The 24,164-nt window shown below is 33.9% G+C and overlaps 1 protein-coding gene across 1 annotated transcript; it reads right to left on the bottom strand.

The window, feature by feature from the left end:
• Positions 1 to 3,344: 3,344 nt before the first annotated feature.
• On the bottom strand, positions 3,345 to 22,139 carry LOC128209501 (ABC transporter H family member 2-like). Its single transcript, XM_052913546.1, has 3 exons — positions 21,773 to 22,139; positions 17,615 to 17,678; positions 3,345 to 6,096 (listed from the first exon to the last, which is right to left on the bottom strand). Exons 1-3 carry the CDS (start codon positions 21,956 to 21,958, stop codon positions 5,504 to 5,506), a joined length of 843 nt encoding a protein of 280 aa, XP_052769506.1. The 5' UTR covers positions 21,959 to 22,139; the 3' UTR covers positions 3,345 to 5,503.
• Between the last annotated feature and the right edge of the window lie 2,025 nt (positions 22,140 to 24,164).

Consider the following 24,164-nt stretch of genomic DNA (forward strand, 5'->3'; position numbering starts at 1 on the left):
TAATGTAAACGTTTTATGTTAAGTCAATTAATACACTTTATTTAAAATAAGGAATTTGTATTTGTTTGATGATATTTCATAACCATGCTAGCCCATGTGTGTAAAGTGACATTAAACACGGACCCGATCATGATGAATATCTATCTCTATGTCGCGTTCATGTGTCAAAATGTCAATAAACGATATCAAATAAATGATAATGGTGATAAATAAAATTGGCTAGGCTTGGATTTTTAATTAGATATATCCTTTCATGTACAATTTTAGCCTTTGACAAAAATTTACGCAAATTTGTAATATTTTTTTCCATTGACATAAATAAATTGTAATCTCTAAATTGACAACTGCAAATTGCAAATCTTGATTAAAACTGTTTGTGGGCCACTAATCTTTGGTCTAGAGCTGCTTCGCTAAAGCTACATGAAGGCTAAAAGCTGAGCTAAAAGCATAACAGTATTGGCTCAAAAGAGCGCAGATATTTGGGATTAAAAAACACACTTTTTAAAAATAAGAGTCCAAAATTGCTTAGTTTTTTGACAAAATAGTGTAATTTTAGCCATGGACAAAAAATTATGCAAATCTGTAAGATTTTTTTCAATCAACATAGATATATATACATTGTCATCTCAATTGACAACTGCAAATTGCAAATCTTGATTTAATCTTGTTTGTGGGCCACTAATCTTCGGTCTAAAAAAGCTTCGATAAAGCTAAGCGAAAAGCTGAGCTAAAAGCATGGCAGTATAGGCCCAAAAAAGCACAGATTTTTGGGATTAAAAAAAAACAGCTTTTGAAAAAAAGTCCAAAATTGCTTAACTTTTTGTCAAAGTAACTTAGCTTTTTCCAATATAGTCTAATTTTAGCCATGGACAAAAAATTATGCTAATATGTAATACTTTTTCCATTGACATAAATACATTGTAATCTCTAAATTAACAACTGCAAATTGCACATCTTCATTAAAACTGTTTGTGGGCCACTAATCTTTGGTCTAAAAAAGCTTCGCTAAAGCTAAGCGAAAAGTTGAGCTAAAAACATAGCAGCTGTGGCCCAAAAAAGCGCAGCTATATAGATTAAAGAATACTGCTTTAAAAAAAAATCTCAATAGCTTAGCTTTTTGTCAAAATAGCTTAGCTTTTTTTTCCAAAATAGCTTATTCTAATTTAAATCTTTGACAAAAATTTATGCAAATATGTTATTTTTTTTCCATTGACATAAATACAATTGCAATCTCTAAATTGATAACTGGAAATTGCAAAACTTGATTAAAACTGTTGGATTACTATGACCACCTCTGGTGGCAGATCTGTGGTCTAGTGATTATTCAGGTTTGATTCCTGCTGCATCACCAAAAATCAATTATTGTCCTCCAGGAGGGACGTGAAATTGGGGTCCTAAGTGACAGTGCTATAAACTGGTGCACTGTAAAGAACCAGGATAGTTCTAACCAGGGTTACATTCTGTCTGTGCACTATGCTCCAAAAACCTAAAACGACTATCAATCTTATAGACTGATGCACTCACCGAATGGGCCTTGCCCGAGTTTGAGTATAAAATAAGTCGACACTCCATTGACCACCTCTATCAAACAACCCCAAAGTTTGACAAACAAGAGGTCAGGCGGAGTGAGACTCGCGTCTGTGTGTATTGTGGAACAATCCACTATGCTAATAAAATGGTTCTAGTGTTATTCAATTATTACTGATGGATGCTCCTACAGTCAATAGTCAGGTTGTCAAAAGGTCTACTTCTTTCAAGGCAGTGCTTCTCAATGTAAACTAAACATTGAAAGAACATTATTTCATCCAAGTAATATTCATTTTATCACTTCTGTCAAGCATGACAATTTTATATGTGTCCAAAAGTAATAGGGACAGTTTCATTGATCAACCGAGGTAGTTTATTGCTGATGACTTTTAAATGAGTTACTACTTACTAGTAATATATATTTTATTATGACCTCATGAAGAGTTCTGTAATGGATCATGTACCATCTAACAGTGAAGACTTAAAGCATCATAGTTTTCATTTGATCTAGAAATATACCCATTATCAGTAATATTGAATAAATTGCGTTGACTGTTTCAGCTGTGGGGGGGAGGGGCACACCCGGTGCGAGCCCCTACCCCCTAAAATCATCCAAGTTAACTTTTTATTTCATTAAAGGAGATTTGTTTTATAAAAAATGCATAATGGAGCATAACTCCAGCCCCCGGTCAACACTATTAAACAAATTTCGGTTCTGGGGTAGGAGGTGGCGCAAGTAAACAAAACACTGTTTTTTTGGCATTTGTTGACTGATCAAAACAATGGGTTAGCAGTTATTATAGGATTAATACAGACCAATCAATTAACATTTTTAGATAAATTGACCAAACCAAACCACACACTGGTTTTATCTTATTAGCTGCTGTTATTTTTTCAGTACAACAAGGGGCATAACACAACAAATATCAAAGCCAGAGTTATGGGCCTTACTACTCATGTAAATGTTTTTACATGATCCATGTGTACAAAGTTTCATTTGAACATCTTGAAAAGTTTTTGATTTATGGCCAAGATTTCCATAACAACTTGGACAATGACAAGGCTTTGAAAACCCGCTTAACTTTTTATTGGATGGCATGTAAATACAACCTTTGAGGGTTTGGAGCAAAGCCTATATTCATAAAACATGTTCTTATTAAACTGGAGTCAATGTCCTTATCATGGCATAGACAAATTAAACTATTTTAATAAAAGCTTTTAGCATAATAGTTAAAATTTTGTATAGGGTATTATGGAAATAACGGTCAAGTATTTTTGATGTTATCAAGATATTATAACATGACTAGTGATTATCATATATACTGAAATAAGGAGAAGGACTTGAGAAAGGAAATGACTTAAGATGTTTTATTATTACACCAGATATTTATACTATAAGGCCTCACTCAAATGAAATGAATTTGAACAATCATCGGCATTTTATTCCTTTCATCCATCAGGGATTTGATTGACCTGGCAGCTGAAGGGCTGTAACCATTTTGGTTTAGGCGGCACTTTAGGCCCTCACTGGGGTTCGAAGAAGTGAAGCACCCTGCCATATATACAAGTGTCTTTTAGAGGCCCTTCTGTGGGCTCTCCCGACTTCAAAATTGAAGAAAATTCCAGGAGTGTCAATTCTTACACCAAATTAAGTAACAAATAAAGTTACCAGTTAACAATTTCAACCATTTTCTTTTAGTCCCTAGAGCCATTAAATCCGCAATTATCCGCAAAGCCAAGGACAAACCACATTCCAGTGGACAATCAGTTCACCAGTTAAAACCAGCTTCATCACCACAGAATAACAAGAGTTTTATTAATTTTTAATGTATTTTTTTTCTCTTTTTTCATATTATATTACATACATCTTTCAATGTACATGTTCAAAAGACATAATAATGAAATACCAATTTAACAAATGGAACTACACAAAATTCTAAAATGCCCTGAATTTTAGAGAAACAATGACAATGCACAAACACATAAAAATTCTACGCTTTGAGTCGTTTTTATTATACTTTTACACTCAAAGTTAAGTATAATTTTTATGTAGGATAGCATGTGTTAAATATGGGAACACCTTACATTTTTATCAAATTGAACAACAAATAGCAATAGAGCAATTTATATAATTACATTTTTGGAAAAAATAGCTATATATAGCACTGAAAACAAATACTGCTATTAACAGAAATTCATGAAATGCCATGAAAATGAAACATTAAACGGCAATGCAATATATCAAATGAATCTCGATATTGCAGACCTTTGTAAGCAAAAGACATATTTACGGCAAAGAAAATGTGTTGAAAATAATTATTAAACATACAGATACACTAAACCTAGAATAGAAATTCACCATACAATAAAACTCCAATTAAAACTTCCATTTATCAAACACAACACCATTGGATAATAAAATTGTGCAAAACCTATCTATCTATGAGCTGTGGAAAAACCATTATTACCACACACAACATTATCCCTGAACATTTTAATATCAAACTAAACCTGCATTTATATTCATAATCTTCTCCAAACACATACCTATGCCTCAGTTAAATGGACTCGTTCACATTTTATAGAGCTAGACATCAAATTGTTAAAGCTGCACTCTCACAAATTCACAGTTTTTGTCTTAGAATCAGCTGATTTTGGCATCAATGCCTTCAATTCAGTCATATAAGATAACACACAATAGAACAAATCTCAATTGTTTGGAAAACAGCAGAAACTCATTTTTTCTTAAAGCGTTACGTAACGCTTTAGCCATAAAATAGCAATTTTCAAACGCAAATATGAACACCTATGATCTGATCTTTTGCCAGCAGTCTAATATCACTGGTTTCCAGAAATTTACATGTACGCTAAAATTGGCTCTTTCCAAGACCAAAAATAAAAAGTTCAATCTGTGAGAGTGCAGCTGTAAATGTGAACCATGACTGTGCGTACGATAAAACCCCCAAAAATCAAATAAGAGCTCTGTTGTTCACAATAATATAAAAAATATGACCTATAATGCTTCTCTTTGCTAAAAATAAGCAAAATATCTTGATTTGAACAAGTTTAATAAAAATGTTGCTAACATAAAATCTCTGAACGAGTCCCTTTAAAATTCAAGGAGCTTTAAAAAACAGAAATATAAAAAATACATCTTGAGACTATGCACAGCATATTCCTTGAATTCATATGAGAAATAAAAATTACACTAGACCCAATGGATGGGCCTCAAAATATGGAATTTTTATCAAAATAATTTTTACCCCTGTCAGGGCCTCACATCTCACAACACTCATTCCAAATACATGTACAGCCCCTAATTTATTTTTTACTCCTGAGGTAGACTTGCATTTAGAAAAAAATACAATTTTCACACAAAAATGTCCCATGACTAAACTTATCTGACATTTGCAAAGCATATTAAAAACATAAACCACTAATTTAATGCTTTCATAATCTCACTTATCACCATCAATGCATCTGTCAGATATGTTTAGCCAATTGTGCAGTGTTTAAATGATAACATCACATGCTTGGGTTACATACCACTAATTTTTGTTCACAGTCATGTCGCTACATTAAATTCTAAAAGCTGCATGAATCTTACACAAAGCATGATTGGTAACAAACATGCTCTACTAGAGTTTGAGAGAGTATGACAATTCCTAATGCCACACTAGCGCAAAATATATTCACATCGTAAGAATCACAAATTGCGTATGCAGCAAGAAGGTAATGAAGAAGTTGGTCATCATGTTAACAACAATGGAAAAGAATGTGAACAGCAAATGTCTTATTTTCCATTCCACGTGCCCTAAAATGCGTCAGCCGGGTTTGAAAACAGGCGTCAGCTTAGCCCTGAATAAGTCTCTACCATCTTCTGTCGTAGAGTAAATTGTGTGTATATTTAGTTTTGTGGCCCTGCGAAATTATCTCACCCTGTTTATACACGCTTAGTTGAACACAATAAACAGGGTCAAACGAACGCTTGCACCTGCTGCATTTTTTCAAAATCCAGACAGGGCCGTTGCGTAGCGGGACCTGAGTCGGAATCATACACATTATCTGACGCATAGTTCAATCTGTGTCGTTTACGTGGTGACACTGATGTCACGGTTATCGGCGCCATCCGAGCTAAAACTTGTCTTTGAGTCTGATTCGCGATTTTTGTGTACACTCTAACTCTTTGAACACCTTTAGGTGGGCTGGAACTTAATAACACCGGCTGCGGCGTTAGCAGAAATTCTTTCACCTCGTCGTCGGATTCCCCAGCACTATCACAGCATCCGGAACAATGAACGTCCGACCATTTACGTTTTTCCGCCACGTTTTCCTTATTTATTGAGCCCAGTTCATCTTCAGAACTGTGCCTGTCAAAGTCCAAACTTTGTCGCTCATAATCAGATGTACAACTGACTGTGTCAAAGTTGTGTTCGCTGATCTCATGCGTTTTTGCTGCTGGCAGGTCGGATGATTTGCCGTTGTCTTGTAAACTGTCTCTAGAATTGTTGTTGTTGTTGTTGTTGTTGCCTTTTCTCGTCAAATCATTCAAGCTTGTATTAGAGCCATCTGAAAATACATAAATTTCAAAATTAAGTTTTAAAGTTTAGTTTCAGGTAATCAACAAGTATGTATGCATATAATATTACAAAGCCTAATTAACATCAATGTGTGATGATGATGATGATGATGATGTTGATGATGATGATGATGATGATGGTGATGACGACGATGATGATGATGATGATGGCAGTGATGATGATGATGATGCTGATTATGATGATGGTGGTGGTGGTGGTGGAGGTGCTGCTGCTGCTGCTGATGATGATGATGAAAAGCAAAAAAAATAAGCTTCTCTTGAAACATTCTCAAACATTCTGATTGAATGTGGGAATGTGGCTGTGGCTTTGTATGATTATTAAATGATAGGCCATTAATAAATGCGGCATTTGTTGTAGACTTTGACACCACATTGTAAAAGCTTTAATCAAAGGGCTCTGAGCGCCAGACATATCTTCTATCTTTATTTACCTAAGTCATGCATTGAGTCCGGGTTTTGTGCTGTCTGAATAAACTTTATGATAAAAAAGAGCTTTCACGATTTTGAGACGCAGTTGGCAAATTGAAAAGTCCCAAAGGCCCATTTTACTGTAAACAACCCCCACAACATCCTGTGATAATAGATCTGCACTGTTCACAGAATAAGCATGTAAAAACAACATTTTTATCACCACCATCTGCTGCTATGGAAAATAAATGACAATTCACCCACGTCATAATGAAACGCTGACAGAGAATTATGCAGAACGCTGACAGAGAATTATGCAGAACGCGGTGTGGATAGACAATAAATTCTAAAGCAGTTTGCGATCTTAAACTGCAACTGCTGTGACAAAATGAAACATAGTTTGGCATACGCTATGCCTGGGACGACAAATGCAAAAAAAACCTAGTTAATTTCAACTTTGTCGCATGATTAAAGAGGCTATTTTCAACTAACAATAGTAATTTGTTATTATTATCTGGGTGTAAAATAGCCTTAGGGCAGCATGCATAGAATCTGCAGCTTAGCTGAAAGCCAGAAACGAAGTAACTTAATTGATATGCAAATGTCCCCTATAAAATAAATTCACCAATTTCGTTGGCAACTGATTGCATGTTTCGATATGCTAAGCCCTCTAGCAATGCGACTATGATTTAAGCCTGCTATATATCACCCATCGTGACATGATTGAGAACCACGTCTAAATACTTTTACCTCTTTCTACTTTCCAAACAGGTAAATATTGTATTTATAATGGTCGTGTACCTGGTACATTCACATAAATGTTCAAATATTTATTGCCACACAAACTATACATTAGACAACATTATCCCTTGAAAAAAATGGTAAAAAACCCCATTATTTTTAACTTTTTTTTGGGGGGGGGGGGTGTCTCTGGGGCCATTAGATCCGCGGAATTCCGCGAATCCGCGGTCAAATCACACCCCTGAAGATTGTTCCTATATTTTCGTCTATTTTGAGAAAAAAGTTAAAATCAGTCTTTTTTCGTCTTATTGCGCCATAGTCATCATCATGGCTGTATGTTGGCGTTATGAGAATATGGCCATATTTTACACATATTAATTGCAATTCTCAATTTACTCCAGCTAAATACGAGTGAGAGTTATTACCTATATTTTGCCCCATTATGTCAGCTAAGAAAAACAGGTGAGCGATGGGATATTTTTTATATTCTTCTTGGTAACTGGACTCTATTTGTTAATTTCACTGCAACAAAATTTACATAAGGTACATTTAAATAATATGGTATAAAAAATCGACTATTTATAACAGCCATAAAAACATGCTTTAATATTATTTGACTACATGCACAATTGCACAGTCAGTGAAACAGAGCATGTACGCACTTTTTACCAAACCCTCAGAGAATTAAGCAGATAAAATAATATCTAATAAAAAAATAAATATCTCCCAGACGGAAATTAAACTTGTCAAGCTCGTCCAAATGATGTTTGAAAGGCACGTTCTGATGCGGACCATATTACCATTTTAAATTGTTGTTCAGCTTCTATAATTCTCTTGAGGCTTTCTAAACTTGTTTGCTTGGTTAAAGTTAATGCTATTGAATATTTAAATTGCATTAGGTAGGGCATTGCATTTGCCTTCATAAAGAGTTCTTTTACCTGCATTTGGGCAACATAAAAAATGGTTTGGTTAGGGTTAAATCCTTTACAAAAACAGGTAGAGTAGGTAGAGTTTTTTTATTGGGCTTTATATAAGAACCTGTTTTCATTTTAAGACAATGGTTTAAGTAATATATAGTATAAAGTAATATAAAGTAATATCTGTATTAAGCTTTCAATAGTTTTAACTACAAATTAAATCACACACTTATTTTTTCTTTCTTTTCTTTTTTCTTCTTTTTTTTACAACTGACAATAAAAACAGTCGTGTTGGCGCCTATTTCAAAGGTAGGGTCGGGTACCAAAACCAAATGTATTTTTGTTTTAGGCCTTGGCTAAATATCACAAAGTGATCTATGGTAATAAAGCATTGCGAAACGTCCACAGTACAAAAACAATTGTATTGTACTAAAGGCATTTTACTTTTTCAAGTTAATTGTTCCCTGCACATGTCCACTTTTTTTAAAAGCTGCATGTCATAAAAATGTTGCACTTAATTTTTGTTTTAAAAGCATCAATCAATTTTAAGACAGTTTTTTTTCTTCATATTTTATTTTAGTAATTTCAGCGCTTCAGATCGGGAGTTTTGTGAACCGAACATTTAGGCAATTTCATCTTTAGCTGAAAATAAAATGGGTAACAATTCACTTGCTGCTGTAAATGTCACCCATGGACAACAATTTTTTCTTCTCTTTATTCATCAAAGCAAATGATGGCAAGCTTTGTAATGACTAGATTTATTGATATAACTTAAATATAGCCTTTTCAAATACTATTACACAGCAATTTTAAACACTATTATTAAATGACTCAACTAGCTGTTCTCAGTTGCCTCTATAATTTAGAAGAAGAAAATCATTTTAATTTAAAGTTCAGTAAAATTGGAGAGTTTTAAATTTGAGTCATATAATCACATGACTTAATAAGACATTTATTAATACTGGTATATGGGATGAAAAGAGTGTCTGCAGAATTCATATGTTTCTATTTTATCGTAAAGTTAATCTTGCATTGTTGAAATCCCAGGGGTAAATTTAATGATTTTAGCCAAATTCACATATTTTAATATCATTATATTTTAGATTTATTTAATTATGATAATGGAATCTCCTGTCTGAAAGTTTCAGAAATTTATCTGCCACTGCTGCAAAAAAATAAAATGTCAGAAGTAGAATATATAAAAGGAATTCCATCAAGGGAATTTCCAAAACAGCTAGACAATAATTTGATTTATTATCAGCAGTCTAGTTAATAATGCATGTCACTCTTGGCAAAATCTTCCCCCACAGCTTTTACTAATAAAATTAATCATTGAAAATGAAATTATGGTGAATGACTACGCAAGTCTGCAATAAACTCATTTCAAAAATGAAGGTTATATCTGGAGGCTAAACTGTTAATGAATTATGGAAAGGCTATAAAAACACTAGATAAAATTACTTTTAATGGACATAACCATGTCAAATGTGAGTTAAAAAGTTCATGTTTCTGTTAATGTAGCCTTTAGATAAAAAAAATATGAAACATTTAACCCTATAAAGACCCTTCACATTGGCCCAAGCTTTCATACAGCAATACAAATCATTTAAGTATTAAAGTCCTGATTCGAAACACATTTTTTTACTTAAGTAGTTGAAAAGTTATGTTTTTAACATTTCTGAACATCAAAGATCTGCAGGAAAGCTGCATGATACATCAAAGAAAGAACACAGAATGTTCTTTTTCTACATGTATGTGTTTATATATAGATGCATGTACATGTGTTCAGTGTACAGTGTACGTGCATGATTCATCAAAGAACACTGAAAATATGTTCTTTTCCTATGTATTTATATATATAGATACATGAGTTCATTGTATAGTGTATGTAGGTGCATGTATGCAGCTTGTTTATATATAGATACATGTGTTCATTGTATACTATAATAGTGTACATAGGTGCATGTCCGCAGCTACCATTTGCAATAAATTTGGTTCCCTGCTTACTTTGTATACAATGTCATGCAAATAGTGATAGAAAAAACATAACAGTTTGCTATGGTCAGCTAACGTTAGCTAACATTTTTTTTTTTAAAGGCATAAAAATTAATTCTTTGAAAATTCTACTGACCGAATTGACCCTATTTTCCCTCAGAGCCTATAGGTTTTTTTTTTTTTGCTTTTTGATCAATATGTGGATTTTTTTTTATTACAGTAATATATATATATATGTAGAACAATGTTTTCAGAATGTTCTTAGATGTACGTCATTACATGCCACCTTACAGACATGGAACATCAATTATTCAGATGGAATCCAGCTGATCTGCAAATGTTGTCACCTTTTAACTGTCCTGCAAGTGACAATGGTCTGGCACGTGTACACTTGATGGCATGAGGTCAATGTACATGCAAGTGCGTGTCAGATTATAAAATCAATGTCTCCATGCAGGACAATGTCATGTATTATATGTAGTCCAAATAACTGTACGTGGACAAAAAAGTTACGATTTTTTTATGTGGCAAATCTTTAATTAGAATCCCGTATTGAACGTCAATTATTCTAGACTAGTATTATATGGAGTGGGTGGGGGAATGGAGGATCTGAGTGATCAATCTGCATACAACTTTACCCATTTTTTCATGATTGATGTTGGACAAAACTTATTTTATCATTTTTTTGCTACAAATAATATTTCTAAGAACCGGTAGTGACCGTTTGCACTCACACTCCAGGTAGACCAGTTATTTGCTTACAAAACAGGTTTTTTTGGCGAGGCCGAGTTTACATGTTGTTGATGTGCCAGCTAGTATCCACAGGTCTCTCATGAGTTGTGCATTAACACAGAATGACTGATTCATTTAGGGCTAAAAATAATGGTTTTGGTTTCAGGGTTCAGGGGCAGATCTCGGATTTGTTGTTAGAGGGGGCGTAATTTAGGGACATAACTTTTAGACTTGCATCCCTAGCTCTAAACCAAAACTATAGTGTTAACATCCCCAAGAAAAATTTAACAATTTTTCATCCGAAATGGTGCATTTTTGGCGTAATTCTTTACTCTTTCTCTTAAAAAGTAAACTTTGGGGAAGTTAGTGGGGGCGGCTGTTTGCGCCCCCCCTGGACCTGCTAGTAGGGTTATTCTTTTCTAAAACAGGTAGAGTAGGTAGGCTATTTTTTTCTTATTAGGCTTTATATATGTTATAACATTATTGTCCTCATTGGGGAATGGCGTTATGCACCAGTCAATTGTAACCACGCCCCCCCAGGTCCGGGGGGATAGCCTGGGATAGCCGGGTGGCTCCGCAGTGCCGAGTGACTGCGGTGGTTTTGTCTTCACGCCAAATTTAGCGGGAAATTGGCCTTATCTAGGGTCCCTTGGGTGCGGGGGCATTTGGCGGGGGTTTTACCAGCAGATTGTCCCCGCAGGGCAGAGACTTTGCCCGGTCTTGGCTAGACCGAAAGTCAAAGTCCCCGCTATTCCCCGGACCTGGGGAGCTGTGGTTACAAATGACTGGTGCATTAGTAATACTCTGTATATAACTCTTTAAAGATTTTAAACTACATAACAAAACACACACTTATTTTATATTTTTATTATCATATTTATACCATTTTACTGACTATAATAAAAACTGTAGGGTCTGCACCTATTTCGTAGGTAGGGTCCAGTAACCTTAACCAAATGATTTTGTTTTCAGGCCTTACCACAGACTGAGTGGTTAACCAGAACATACATCACAACAAGGAGATTTCGCTAACTCAGCAGATTCATAACCATGATAGCCAATTTCATTAAGGAAGATAAAATCTCAGTACAGGACAGACAATGAAAAGCACTTAAATAATGAATATATAGCAAACAATCACAACCCTCTTATGACAAGATAATGTACTGTTTATCAATATAATGGTAAGTTTTTGCAGGGTCAATATAAAAACTCCTGTGACTGCTGTCCAAGTAATGGACAATTTTTATTGCAAAACAAGATATAGAGCTCGTTTATCAAAACCGTTATTACACAGTATCGCTGAATGTCCAGCAGTAACGGATGACATTGGTTCGGCGTGACAAAAGCAAATTGGCCTGTCAAACAAAAACACTGGCCACTAAAGTGCAATTAACAACATGTGGCAATTACATGTGCTGTATTTGCTCAAAGCAACATTTGATAATAATAGTAATCACCACTTTGTTACTGAAAGGTCAAGGTCACAGTGCCCTTTTGAGTTACAATAATTGGGATGCATTTTTTTACGTTTTCAGAGTGAGATAACATTCATGACACAATGGGATCCATGATGCAAATGAATCCATGGTGCAAAGGATCCATGACACAATGGGATCCATGAATAAAAGGGATCCATGATGCAAAGGAGAACAGAAAATATCCTCACAAGGACGTAGTCAATACTATAATTTTAACCCAAAACACACAGAAAAAAGAAGCATTCTTTTCAATCGAAAATAAGCTAATTAATTCATGCCATTCTTTTATTAACAAACCAAAAATATCTATCTCAATCTATTTGCCAGTTTGAAGTTATACTCAACCAATTTGTTTAAGACTTGGTATTGAGTTTTAATCATCTCAGTAAGCTGTGTAATTTCTCAAAATAACCGCGGCAAATGAGCACCTGTCACGTTCAAGGTTGTATGGAAATGGAATTACTATTTCTTTCTAGAGAATATAAGGTATTATTTTGGGATCTGGAATTAGTATTGAAGAAACCGCACCAAATGAGACACGTGATTGTGACACTACCCATAATTTTCTCATACTCTCTTATAATGAGCTTTTCTGCAGTATTAATTACCGTATTTCATGTTCGAAAATTCCGTTATCCCTAATAACTTTACAAATGTGCCCGCATTGTTTAATCAACTATTGAAAAGAATTCACGTAAATAACCTCTCTGCTTCTTTTAGTAAAAGCCTCGTCTTAAATACCTGAAAAATCTGAACATTACCCAATATATTATAACGTACATGTAAAAGAACGCTAGAAACACACCATCTAATGGAATAGTTATCGATCAAGTCACCAATTTTCTCTTCAGCCAGTACTTGGAAGAAAGGAAAACGAATTAGGAATCGTATTTTCCACAAGAACAAGACCGTTAATGAAGGTATTAGATATAAGACATCTGAGTGCACTATTGTTTCCTTAGGAAATTATAAGACGCCCATATTGTCTGTTTCTTCATTGAAATTGCAAAAGGTCAAATTTAGTGGGTAAAAATGTGTAACCATGGTGTTGGTTAAAGACGCACACTTACTCCCAAATCAGATGTACCACAATTAATACAATTGTTTTAATATACTGAAAAGGATGAATAGATATCGAAAACAATGGTTCTTATTGAAGGATAACGTGTTTCATTTGAAAGAATGGTGCAGAAAACACAGTATTTCTTCCTTATGAGACGATAGTTATTTTAGGTCACCCTTCAGTCATTTAATATTTGTTTGTATTCAGCTATTAAATACACATTTACAATCTTTTATCATTTAATAATATTTCAATAAATGCCTTATTTAGTAAGTAGTTAAACGTTTATCACTCAAAAATTTATGTTTGTTATACATGTGTATGTATTGACTATAATAGTCGAGTGTCACTTTAAGCAGTTAATTTTGAATATATAATTGGACCAATTTGTAATTGTTCATAAAAGCTGTTGTTGTTGTTTTTTAAACTATTATTGAGCAGTCTAAGTAATATCAAAATGTTTTTCATTTTTTACTTCAAACAACTGGTTTTTCTTCAGTTAAGTGGTGATCTATTGATGTTTTCACATAGTTTTAATGTGATAATGTTATCTTTTATATCAATATTTCTTGTAGTGATCACATACCCATTTGTCAACGCAATGGACCAAAACAGGGCAATGTGACAAACTCTATTTTTGTTTGAGTTTTCCACCTGTGGTAAATTTTAATTTCTTCAGCCAAATTGATCTTTCAATTAGGCCTAGAAAAATACACTTGGTTTTGTGTGACCTATAAAAATATTTTTCAGTGTGGGTTTTAATATGTAGTTTAAAAACTTTTAATAAAGCTTTATACAGGCAATTGAAACTTTAACACAAATCTCCAATGATGACAAAAACGTTCTTACCAAAAACCTATACTAAAAATAGGATGAAACCTTTACCAAATCATTTTTGTTTTGGCCTAATATTACATTTCATTATTTACATTAATATTTCTGTATAGTTCATCTACCCGATTTCAGTCACCGCAATGGACCAAAACAGGGCACTGTGACTATAACTATTTTGTTAAAGATTTCCACCTGTGGTTAATTTGAATTTGGTCAACCATACGCAACTTTATATTACTGATTATCATATTTATAAATACAAGAATTTAATATTCTTTGAAAACAAACACTGAAAATTCTATGAAAAGATTGTATTTCATTATGCTCATTTTTGATTCATTATTTACAATTTCCGTGAACTGTGTACTATAAAAACAAGCCTGTAAATAAGACCTTTCATATAAATGTATATATATGATATCATTTAGCAGTCACATCTTGAGCTGATTAAAGCAGATAGAATTTCCACAGTACACAAAGGAATATTACAATGATTTATAGAATATATATATTTATATATTCATAACAAAAAATGCAAATGACACATCTGTTTACATCGGATTGCACATGTTCAAGAATCTACTGCCAAAGACAGGATTCATGTTCACATCACAGATGCCATGTTTCTTGAAGGCTTTCCCGAAATATTGCTAAAACTGCTTTAATGACTGAAAGGCACAGAATTGCAAATTTTATTGTGATGTGAGAAACATTCATCTCCCGCCAGGCAGGGAGGGGAGAGGGTGGCTTCCAGAGATTCCAACAACTTCTACCAAGCCGGGGGGGGGGGGGGGGGGGGGGGGGGGGGGGGGGGGCAAGAGGAAATTGAATGAATTAGGAAATTGCATGAATTAGAGAGATTTCCATCGTAGTTCTGAAAGGTTAGAAACTTCCGAGTGTAATTGTTAGGGCTGTGAAATATTATGAACATTAATTGGCATGCATTTTTTTCAAACATATTTTGTAATTAGTGTTACATGCAAGTCAGCACGATCAGCAAATATAAGTCGACAATGAGCAGGAAATGAACGATTGTGGGAAAACAATAATTGCTGTATGAACGATAATTGCTTCATTTAAAATCTTAAAGACAGAAACCGTATATGTTTTTTGTTGATTTTGTATAAAATTATGGCAGACAGATTTACTAATTCTTTAAGTATCATTTTTTCATTCTAAAAATGTATCCAAATCTTCAGCATTTTAATAGGAAAGAAATTCGGAAATAAACACAAAATTTCTTTCATATTTGAAATGCTTAAATTAGAAGAATTGCTCACGATAGTTAAAGCCTTCAAATTCTTTCCTCACGCCCATCTTTTATTAATATCATATCCACGTTACGTTTGAAAACACCCCATAACAACTATGAATTCAACCAGGAACAGTGTTTTTTTTGTTGGCCCTTTTTCAGGCCAAAATTAAGCCACATTCCCCTCTTGAAAAAGTGTATATTTTTCCACTAACCAGGTAAAAAACGAACTTTTAATCTTAAAAAAAAAAATGGAAGAGCATTGACCTCTTGACATTTAAGCAAAGGAAGCAAATAAGTACCATTCATGGATATGGCGATAGGTTAATAAGTTGAATAAAAGGTTTGATAACTAGTTAAACCATGAATCATGTTAGTATTTTCCCCTTTTTGCCAAAAGATCCTATTTTTCCCCCTCAGTGCCACCATTCCCTTAAAAGTGGAAAATAAAACACGGAAGAAAACCATATATGTATATACATGTACAACACTCATGAGTTAAGAATCATAATTGCTTTCATGAGGAAGCTTGATTATAAGTTTAGAGTCAGAAACAATTATTTAGCACCATTAACAAGCTGTTTATTATCTGTAAATAATGACATAATGAATGGAACATGAACACTTGTTTTGAACGGGTTCACTGACGAAGATGTTTGGCCCACTGACAAGAGCCTTTCACTTCAAATAAAACTGACATTTTTCACTTTCTGCAAGTAATTCAACTGGCACTTTGGCAGCTTGCAACAGAGATTATAAGAAGATTTCCTCACGAAAAAAAATCCTTTATACAGTAAATAACAGTATATTAAAATCATGAATTTAGGGAATGGAAAACGCAATATTTTTTTACTTAAGAGAGACAAGAAATCGTGTGCAAGACAAGGAAAATTTTTAATATCAGCTCATTCAACCTAATATAACAGGAAAATGCTGAGGAAAAGAAAATGCATCATAACAGAATGATGAAAAAAATATAACAGAATGATGAAAAAAATATTGAAACTTGATGTTTCAACTTTTGTTGGTTTAATTTTTGGTAAAGAACATATTTCAGTTGCCATGATTTTTTTCTATGCTTTTTTACAATACATCCTGGTAAATTTGAGAACCGATAAAAAAACTACAATTCACAACAGCTAATTTTAATTTTAATGGCAATATGTTTCATTTAGTATATGAATGGGTCGGCCGGTCACCAGACATACTTCATGCTCTGTTGTTGTCACAAAGGAGAAAAATACTGTGGTATCAAGTCTGATATTCCAAAGTTAACCTTTATATGACCGCAAATAACCGGACTATTGTGTGTACTTAGGTGCTTCTTCAAATATATGAGTTACACTCCTATTTTAAATGAATATTTGATATATAGATTGGATATCCTTGAAATATGGTCAACATCCGACAGTCTGTAGATAAATGACTATGATAATGTCAAGTATCTGTAATTAACCTTTATTGCACTTTGGTTCTAAAATGGGGGCTCTTAATTGATTGATTGATGATGATGATGACGACCATGATGATGAAAACAATGATAACAACGATGGCAACAAAGATGATGATGAAGAGGATGATGACGGCAACGATGATGAAGAGGATGAAAATGATGATGATGATGGATAATGATGATGATGATGATGATTGATGACGATGATAATTGAAGATTGCTGCTGATGATGATGATGATGGTGGTGGTGGTGATGATGATTATGATGATGATGATGATGATTACTATGATGATAATTGATGATGCTGCTGCTGCTGATGATGATGATTGATGACGATGCTGATGATGCTGATGGTCATGATAATTGTGTTCAAAATGATGACTCATGACGATTGTGTTCATAGTGATGTCGAAAATTATGATGATGATAATAACTATGATATATTATTATGATAACTGTGACATGATAATAGTACTTTGTATATCAAATAACAATATCAATGAAATTTGTCGGTTTCAGTTTAATTAATTTTTCTTGACACCAGTCTACTGTAGCATCCTGTATCTGAATCTGTAAGATCTCATGTTTTTTATTAAAGAAGAAAACTTACAAATGTCATCGTCAAAGTTGTCATCAGATTCCGTCCCCGAGTCACGTTCCTCGTCATCAGCATCCTGGAAGCATATAGTAAACAGATATTAGATTACATTATATGAAAGTAAATGGTAAACAGATCTTTATATAGAGTATAGCTGAAAGTTAGTGAAGGTTGCTGCATCCTGTCTTTTTAAAGAAGCACCCGTCTGCCCTCTTGGAGACCAGCATGGGAACCCTTCTGCCTTTTAGAATTAAAAGCTCAAGACTGTCAAATATTGCTTTTATATCGTCTAAAACTTATAATTAGATTTAAAAAAAATACACACTCGCTCTACATATTCTTTCAATTATACACAAACTTTAACATTTTCAGCCAATTTCATAATGTTCAAGTTCCTTATAGCCTGATTCAATGTTAACCTTTGACCCTCAGCACCCTTTTTAAATCCTGGCTTAAGCTCCAACTTAAGAAGTTGAACATTATATGAACATATATCATTAAAAGATACATGTATTAGACTTAGGGAACGTGTGTTTAGTTTGAATAATCTACTGATTTTGATATTTATAATAGAAACTGTGAAATAACGATCCCTATACAGCTCATGGCTTATTTGAGTACATTCTGATTTATTCAATAATCAGTTCTTTTTCAGTTATACAACGCAAAGACATTGAGACGAATGTCAAGCTAATTTATATTATGCACTTAAGCATGTACGGCTTGGTAATGTTGGGTTTAAATAAATAATTTAAACATTTGCTATGCATGATGTGCGTACGCCCGTATCAGTAGCAGAACGCCCCCTGAATATAACACACTTGTTGCCCTCATGAGACTTATTTTACACCCACACTTGCCAAAAACATGTCCTAAAATATCACCAACATAAAGCAGAAGAGAATTTTCATTAAATTATGAGATTTTAAGAAGACACAAGCAAAAACACTACCTGTTTGCACAATGCAAAAAGAAAATTTTGTTTATGGTCAAAAGATTATAATTTGATACATTCTTGAATTGATTAGCATATTTGTCAAGCTGAAAAGCATTGTAATTTGACTTATAGTCGGCATGGTATAATGATTTTAACAACGGTTTTATGTAACTTAAATGGCTGATTGACAGATGAATTCACATCGAAAAACATCACATCATGTAATAGGACCAGATATTGCTTAATACAAGTTACAAGCAGACGTTGCGTGACTCTTAAAAAAACATGTCTGATATCATGTTTAAATATTCAACAAAAAACATCAATTTGAAAGTGATCTTATACATCACGCATTTGATATGTGGAACTCGAGCTACTTAAAAAAACACCTCACGGCAAAATATAAGATTTCCATAAAACATCCTATTTGCTGTTTTGAGCGAAATATTTAGTGGCGTGATGGGTGATTTGGAAAAATCAATCTATTGCCATGATCCGAAAATAGTCTGAAGGCAGCCTTTATTTGCCATAAAAGTCGACCAGAGTTGGACGCTGGCCAAATAGCATAGAAAGGAAATATCCATTCAGTGTCACCGCGCGCTGTGTTGAATAATGAGAGAAAAAAAGCACTATAGGTTTTTCACATGCTTCGCAACAAACCTGGCATTATTTTCAACGCCCATACATGGATTTAAATACAATCAAAACTACAGGGACATTTGGCCCCTGGTACACAGATCTCTTAGGAACACGCTGTTTATGTCAATATGATACAAGTGAATGTTATACTGTAATACATCTACACAGCAGATATGAATAAACACCATTTTTTTACTACTGTATACATATCAGCTATTTTTGCATGATTTTATATTTTTCCTATGTCAGATTAATTTTCCAAATTTGGGAGGTACAGGCGGTAAATTCTGTATGATAATTGAACTTTCACACGCTGTTGTTACTAAAGCTTCTATCAAAATATATCCTGTGCCCGAGGGCATGCTTTGACAAATAAACACATTTTAATACCACATTTTATTTTACCTCAGTAACCTGACGTAAAGTTTGTGCCCTTAATAACAAACAAAAATCTCGCCTATTAGACAAAATGTCTACTGTACAGTTAAAAGTGTTGACTACAAATTTGTTCAAATCTTACATATACATGTAGCATTTTAGCCAGGTTTTCAAAAGGACAAGGTGCAAATTGAAGAAATAATAGTTTCTATACTGCCAAATATATGTCAAGTTTGTATGAATTTATAATAATACTTTAAATTGTAATCAAAACAAAATAATCTGTCATCGGATTTAGAGGAAAGGCCTTAAATTATGTTGATTTTACAAGCATTAGATGAGCAGTGGTTGAAATTAGGACATTACTGATAATAGCCTGCAAGCCTTTTTTTGCTGAATTCATGTTGGCATCCATTACTTGTGGCTAAATATTTGTTGGCAAGAGATTTTGGCTCGGTTTTCTTACAGCATCTGTCTGCCAAACTATTTGTTAACTTTTACACTGACTGAATTATTTTAGGGATACAGAATAGCAATGATCTTAATCTAGGGGTATGCTATAACAGGTGGCCGTATGGACCAGACATGTGGAACAAATCATTAATGTTTTAGGTCTTTTCTCATAAATATAAATATACCTAATTAAAAAAACAAACATTAGTTGTTAATCATTTTGAAGGCCATAACCAAAAGCATCTTCGTGAAATTTTTGAACTTGAACTTAAAAATAGTGAAAAAATATTTTTTCAGAGTTGAAATTAAGGAAAACTAACAATGTTTTTACACCAAAGATGTAAAAATTTAAAAAAGGGTTCAAATAATAAATGCGGATGAAACAATTTGATGAAAAATCGAAGGAATTAAATAATTGTTTCACTAAGTTTCAGAAGTTAAATAAATACTGACCCTGGTTATGGGGTATGGGTATAACCATTTTTAATGATACAGGTTTGTGGTTTTGAAATGGTCTACCACTTTTATGAGCACTGTTCTATTTTTTGTAAATCATTTTACATTTTAAGCTCAAGCAGGGAGGGATTGCTCCTGAAAACTTCCTTATAGTTTTCCTTATAGTTAATAAATTTAACTATTTTGATTTTTTTTGTACCACCAAACTATTAAATTTCAAGGAAAATGGATTTTTTTAACATGTTAGATGTAATTCAGTCTATGTTGCGTGAGAGCTGAATATAATATTATAGGTTTTAACGGCTATATCAGTAACTGACATCAGAGCTGCACCATCGAAATCTGGGAAACCTAATTATGCTGACATCATGCAAATGGCCACATGTCATTTCTATTTTATGCTCTAACATGTTATCGCTGTTTATCTAGTTACACCCAAGAAACTTGAAGAGGATAAGACCAATGTTTTAACTGATTCTCTGATAAACTGAAAAAACCTGAAGTCAACACGCACATTCTGTGAACTTTATGTACTTGGAGAGCCTTTTTAAGATTTTATTTCAAATAAACATTTGGCAGATGTTATTTTTTTCTTTTTTCATTTTTTGAAGAATTTTTTTTTTTTAATCTTTTTCTATCTTTTAACTTGAAAATATTTTTTTGGGAATAAATGCTCATTTCTTTTTCATATAAAAGGGATAGTACCACTGCTCCCAACTTTTGCATCCCATATTTTCAGGTACATGTATCATACAAATCAAATCGTGCATACCGTTCCCTTCAGTTCAGAGTAAAGTTACTCCTTAAAAAAAACTGATGAAATTGAATTCTGCGTACAGTATAAGTAAAAGGGGAGGTACTAGCCACGATAATGCATCTACTTCTGTTTAATGATCCATTTTTGAAAAATATTGAAAACATGCCTGGCAGATAAATCAAAGTTATATAAAACAAAGGAAAAGTCGTTTCATTATTATTGTAGATTGCTTATAATTACTTTAATTCATTTTAATGAATCACACGCAGTCCGCATGTTCAGTTACAATCCAATTAATCTGGCATTCCAAATGCAGTCAACAACCGTAAAGTGATATGGAAAGGGCAGGTTGCCAACTATTTCTAAATTGGTAGTGAACAGCTTTTACAATGCATTCCATTTGATAGTGGGAAACTTCCAAAAAAGGTGCTTTATTCCAGTAAGTAAGGTGATTTAGTGAGAAAAAAAACGTCGATGAAATTTACAATAAGTATAAAAGTACTAAAATTAAAGTAATCTGCTAATCAAAATTATAATTGCATTTTCATACCTCTGGGTGGTTCCCATTTTGTCCCTCGCTTAAGCTCTGAGATTTCAATTTCTTGGTCAGAAATTTCAGCATATCTGTGGTCATACCAATGTTCGAGTTAGATCCAAGTTTATTGTAGTGGGCAAATTTCCAAGTTACAGGCCTAAAAGATTGAGCCAGACTCCCGGATGAAATCGACAATTGCATTAGCCCAGTGGTATTAATTATTCGCAAAAGTTGAGTTTTATAACATGTCCTACACCAAGTAGCGAATAAGTCACGTATTTTGTTAATCCAGGGGCGAAACCCGCTCACAAATTGCACATTTTAGGCGAACATGCTCTTTTTCATTAACAATTTTCTTTCTTCTCATTCTACACAAAGTGTGTATTCAGTATTTATCGTAGTAGTGGGCGATTACAATACACGCAGGAGCGCGGCTTTGGAAATAATTGGGTCAATATTTAATAAACACGATAACAGACTCTTAAAACATAATAAAAGTAATAGACATTAATTATTGATTATATTTGAAAGAAAGAAATTTGGAAATACGTTAAATTACAACGAGAAAATAACATTATTGGTAAATTTGCGAAAACGGCTTTACCTATTCCATCAGTGGGTTGCGGACGAGTCCATTCAGTCATGAATTTTGATTGGATGTTGTGAATTCCACTATATTACACATGGTAAGGACTGGCAGGCAGCCAAAATCGATATAGTCTGTTTCATTATTAAGGTTAATATTTAATTAGACGCTGAGAATGCGCCAATAACCACAGCATTGTACATGTTAAAGCCATTACCAGCGCAATTTTAGGTACAGCATCGAAACTAATGCAAATAAATCTCATTAGCTTATAATCCATCAAAAAGCAATGACGTACAAACTTATATTTTCTCGATATTGGCCAATCTATTTAACACGGAGCTATAATAGGCGTTTAGGTCCGTGTATTTATGCACGAACAAATTTTGCATGTGGCTGGTTTATTACCATTCAAGATTCCAGACGAAATTAGGTTGGTCAGATAACGGAAACAAAGGGGATTGCACTTCATAAACGTTTTATCAAGACAGATATCATATGCAGACTTTGCGTAAATTGGCAGCAGGTCGATTCGGTATCTTATGAGGATAAAAATGAACAGTTTAATGATCATGCAGATGTTTACATAATTACATGTAAGCACTGTCCCGTAAATGTCCCGTAAACGTCATATGATTGGAAGAAAGCAATGAAAGCAACATGTTACGTTTTTTTACCTTATTCGAATGTTTATGCGCCAGTCAATTGTAACCACGACCCCCCCCCCCCCCCAGGTCCGGGGAATAGCGGGGACTTTGACTTTCGACTTTCGGTCCAGCCAACCCCGGCTAAAATCCCCAACCTGCGGGGACGAACAGATGGTAAAATCCCCGCCAAATGCCCCTGCACCCCAGGGACCCTAGATATGACCCATTCCCCGCTTGACAAAACCACCGCATTCACCCGGCACTGCGGTGCCACCTGAAAGGTAAAAACACGGCCCATTTCCCTGGCTATCCCCGGTATACCCCCGGACTTGGGGGGCCGTGGTTACAAATGACTGGTGCATTAATGGTACAGTAATTTGGCATACCGTACAGTATATGTGAATGCATGTGCTTTTGTACTGATATAAGATCGAATTCCTTGCACGGCTGACCAACTTAACAACCGATTACATGTTATAAAACAACAATTTATGTTTGACATGTATCGCGGCTTGGTTGGTATAGATAGGCTATGTATAATATTATGCATTGGTGGTATACGTGTATTGATCGAAGCAGACATCTTTATATCAGTCTGACACTTACACAATTTTATATGTGCAAATTAAACTTCACTGCTGTGATGTAACATCTGCACTCAACACAAGCTTCACTCCATTATTACTGAATTGTAAAAACTCTGATCATCATTAATTTAATAATTGCTCAGTATTCATAAATCTAAGATATATCAAAATATGACAAAATGAGTGAGTATCGAATGAGTGACATTAGTCGGACATTTAAACACCTGCTAAACTTGAAATTCTTTATGATTGCCTATCAACAATTTAATTGACTGAAAATGTAGGTTATATTCCAAATACGGATTGTCATGATATGCGAGAACATGTTTATTGACATAATCTAATTAAAAATGCACTAGAGGATTAAGGAGGGGTGGTAGTAAGGGCATCCAGCGCCTTGAGCAACATCCAGCCCAGTCCACTTAAATTGTCAAAAATTATTCTTTATTGTCAGAAATGGATAGAAAAAAAAACACTGAAGTGCACCATTTCAACAACTTTTCTTTGGGAAAAACCAACATTTAATTAACAATTATATATTTCGGTTCTAGGAAGGGGCATGTCCAAAAAGTTTGCGCCTTTAATTC

Source organism: Mya arenaria, chromosome 11 (assembly GCF_026914265.1).
Source record: "Mya arenaria isolate MELC-2E11 chromosome 11, ASM2691426v1".
Classification (NCBI taxonomy): Eukaryota; Metazoa; Mollusca; class Bivalvia; order Myida; family Myidae; genus Mya; species Mya arenaria.

Coding starts and splice junctions, on each gene's coding strand:
- LOC128209501 (XM_052913546.1), bottom strand. CDS start 21,958: ATGCAATTGTCGATTTCATCCGGGAGTCTGGCTCAATCTTTTAGGCCT. Junction 17,679..21,772: donor AAAATGGGAACCACCCAGAG/GTATGAAAATGC, acceptor ATATGCTTCCAG/GATGCTGATGACGAGGAACG. Junction 6,097..17,614: donor CAACTTTGACGATGACATTT/GTAAGTTTTCTT, acceptor ATGTATTTTCAG/ATGGCTCTAATACAAGCTTG.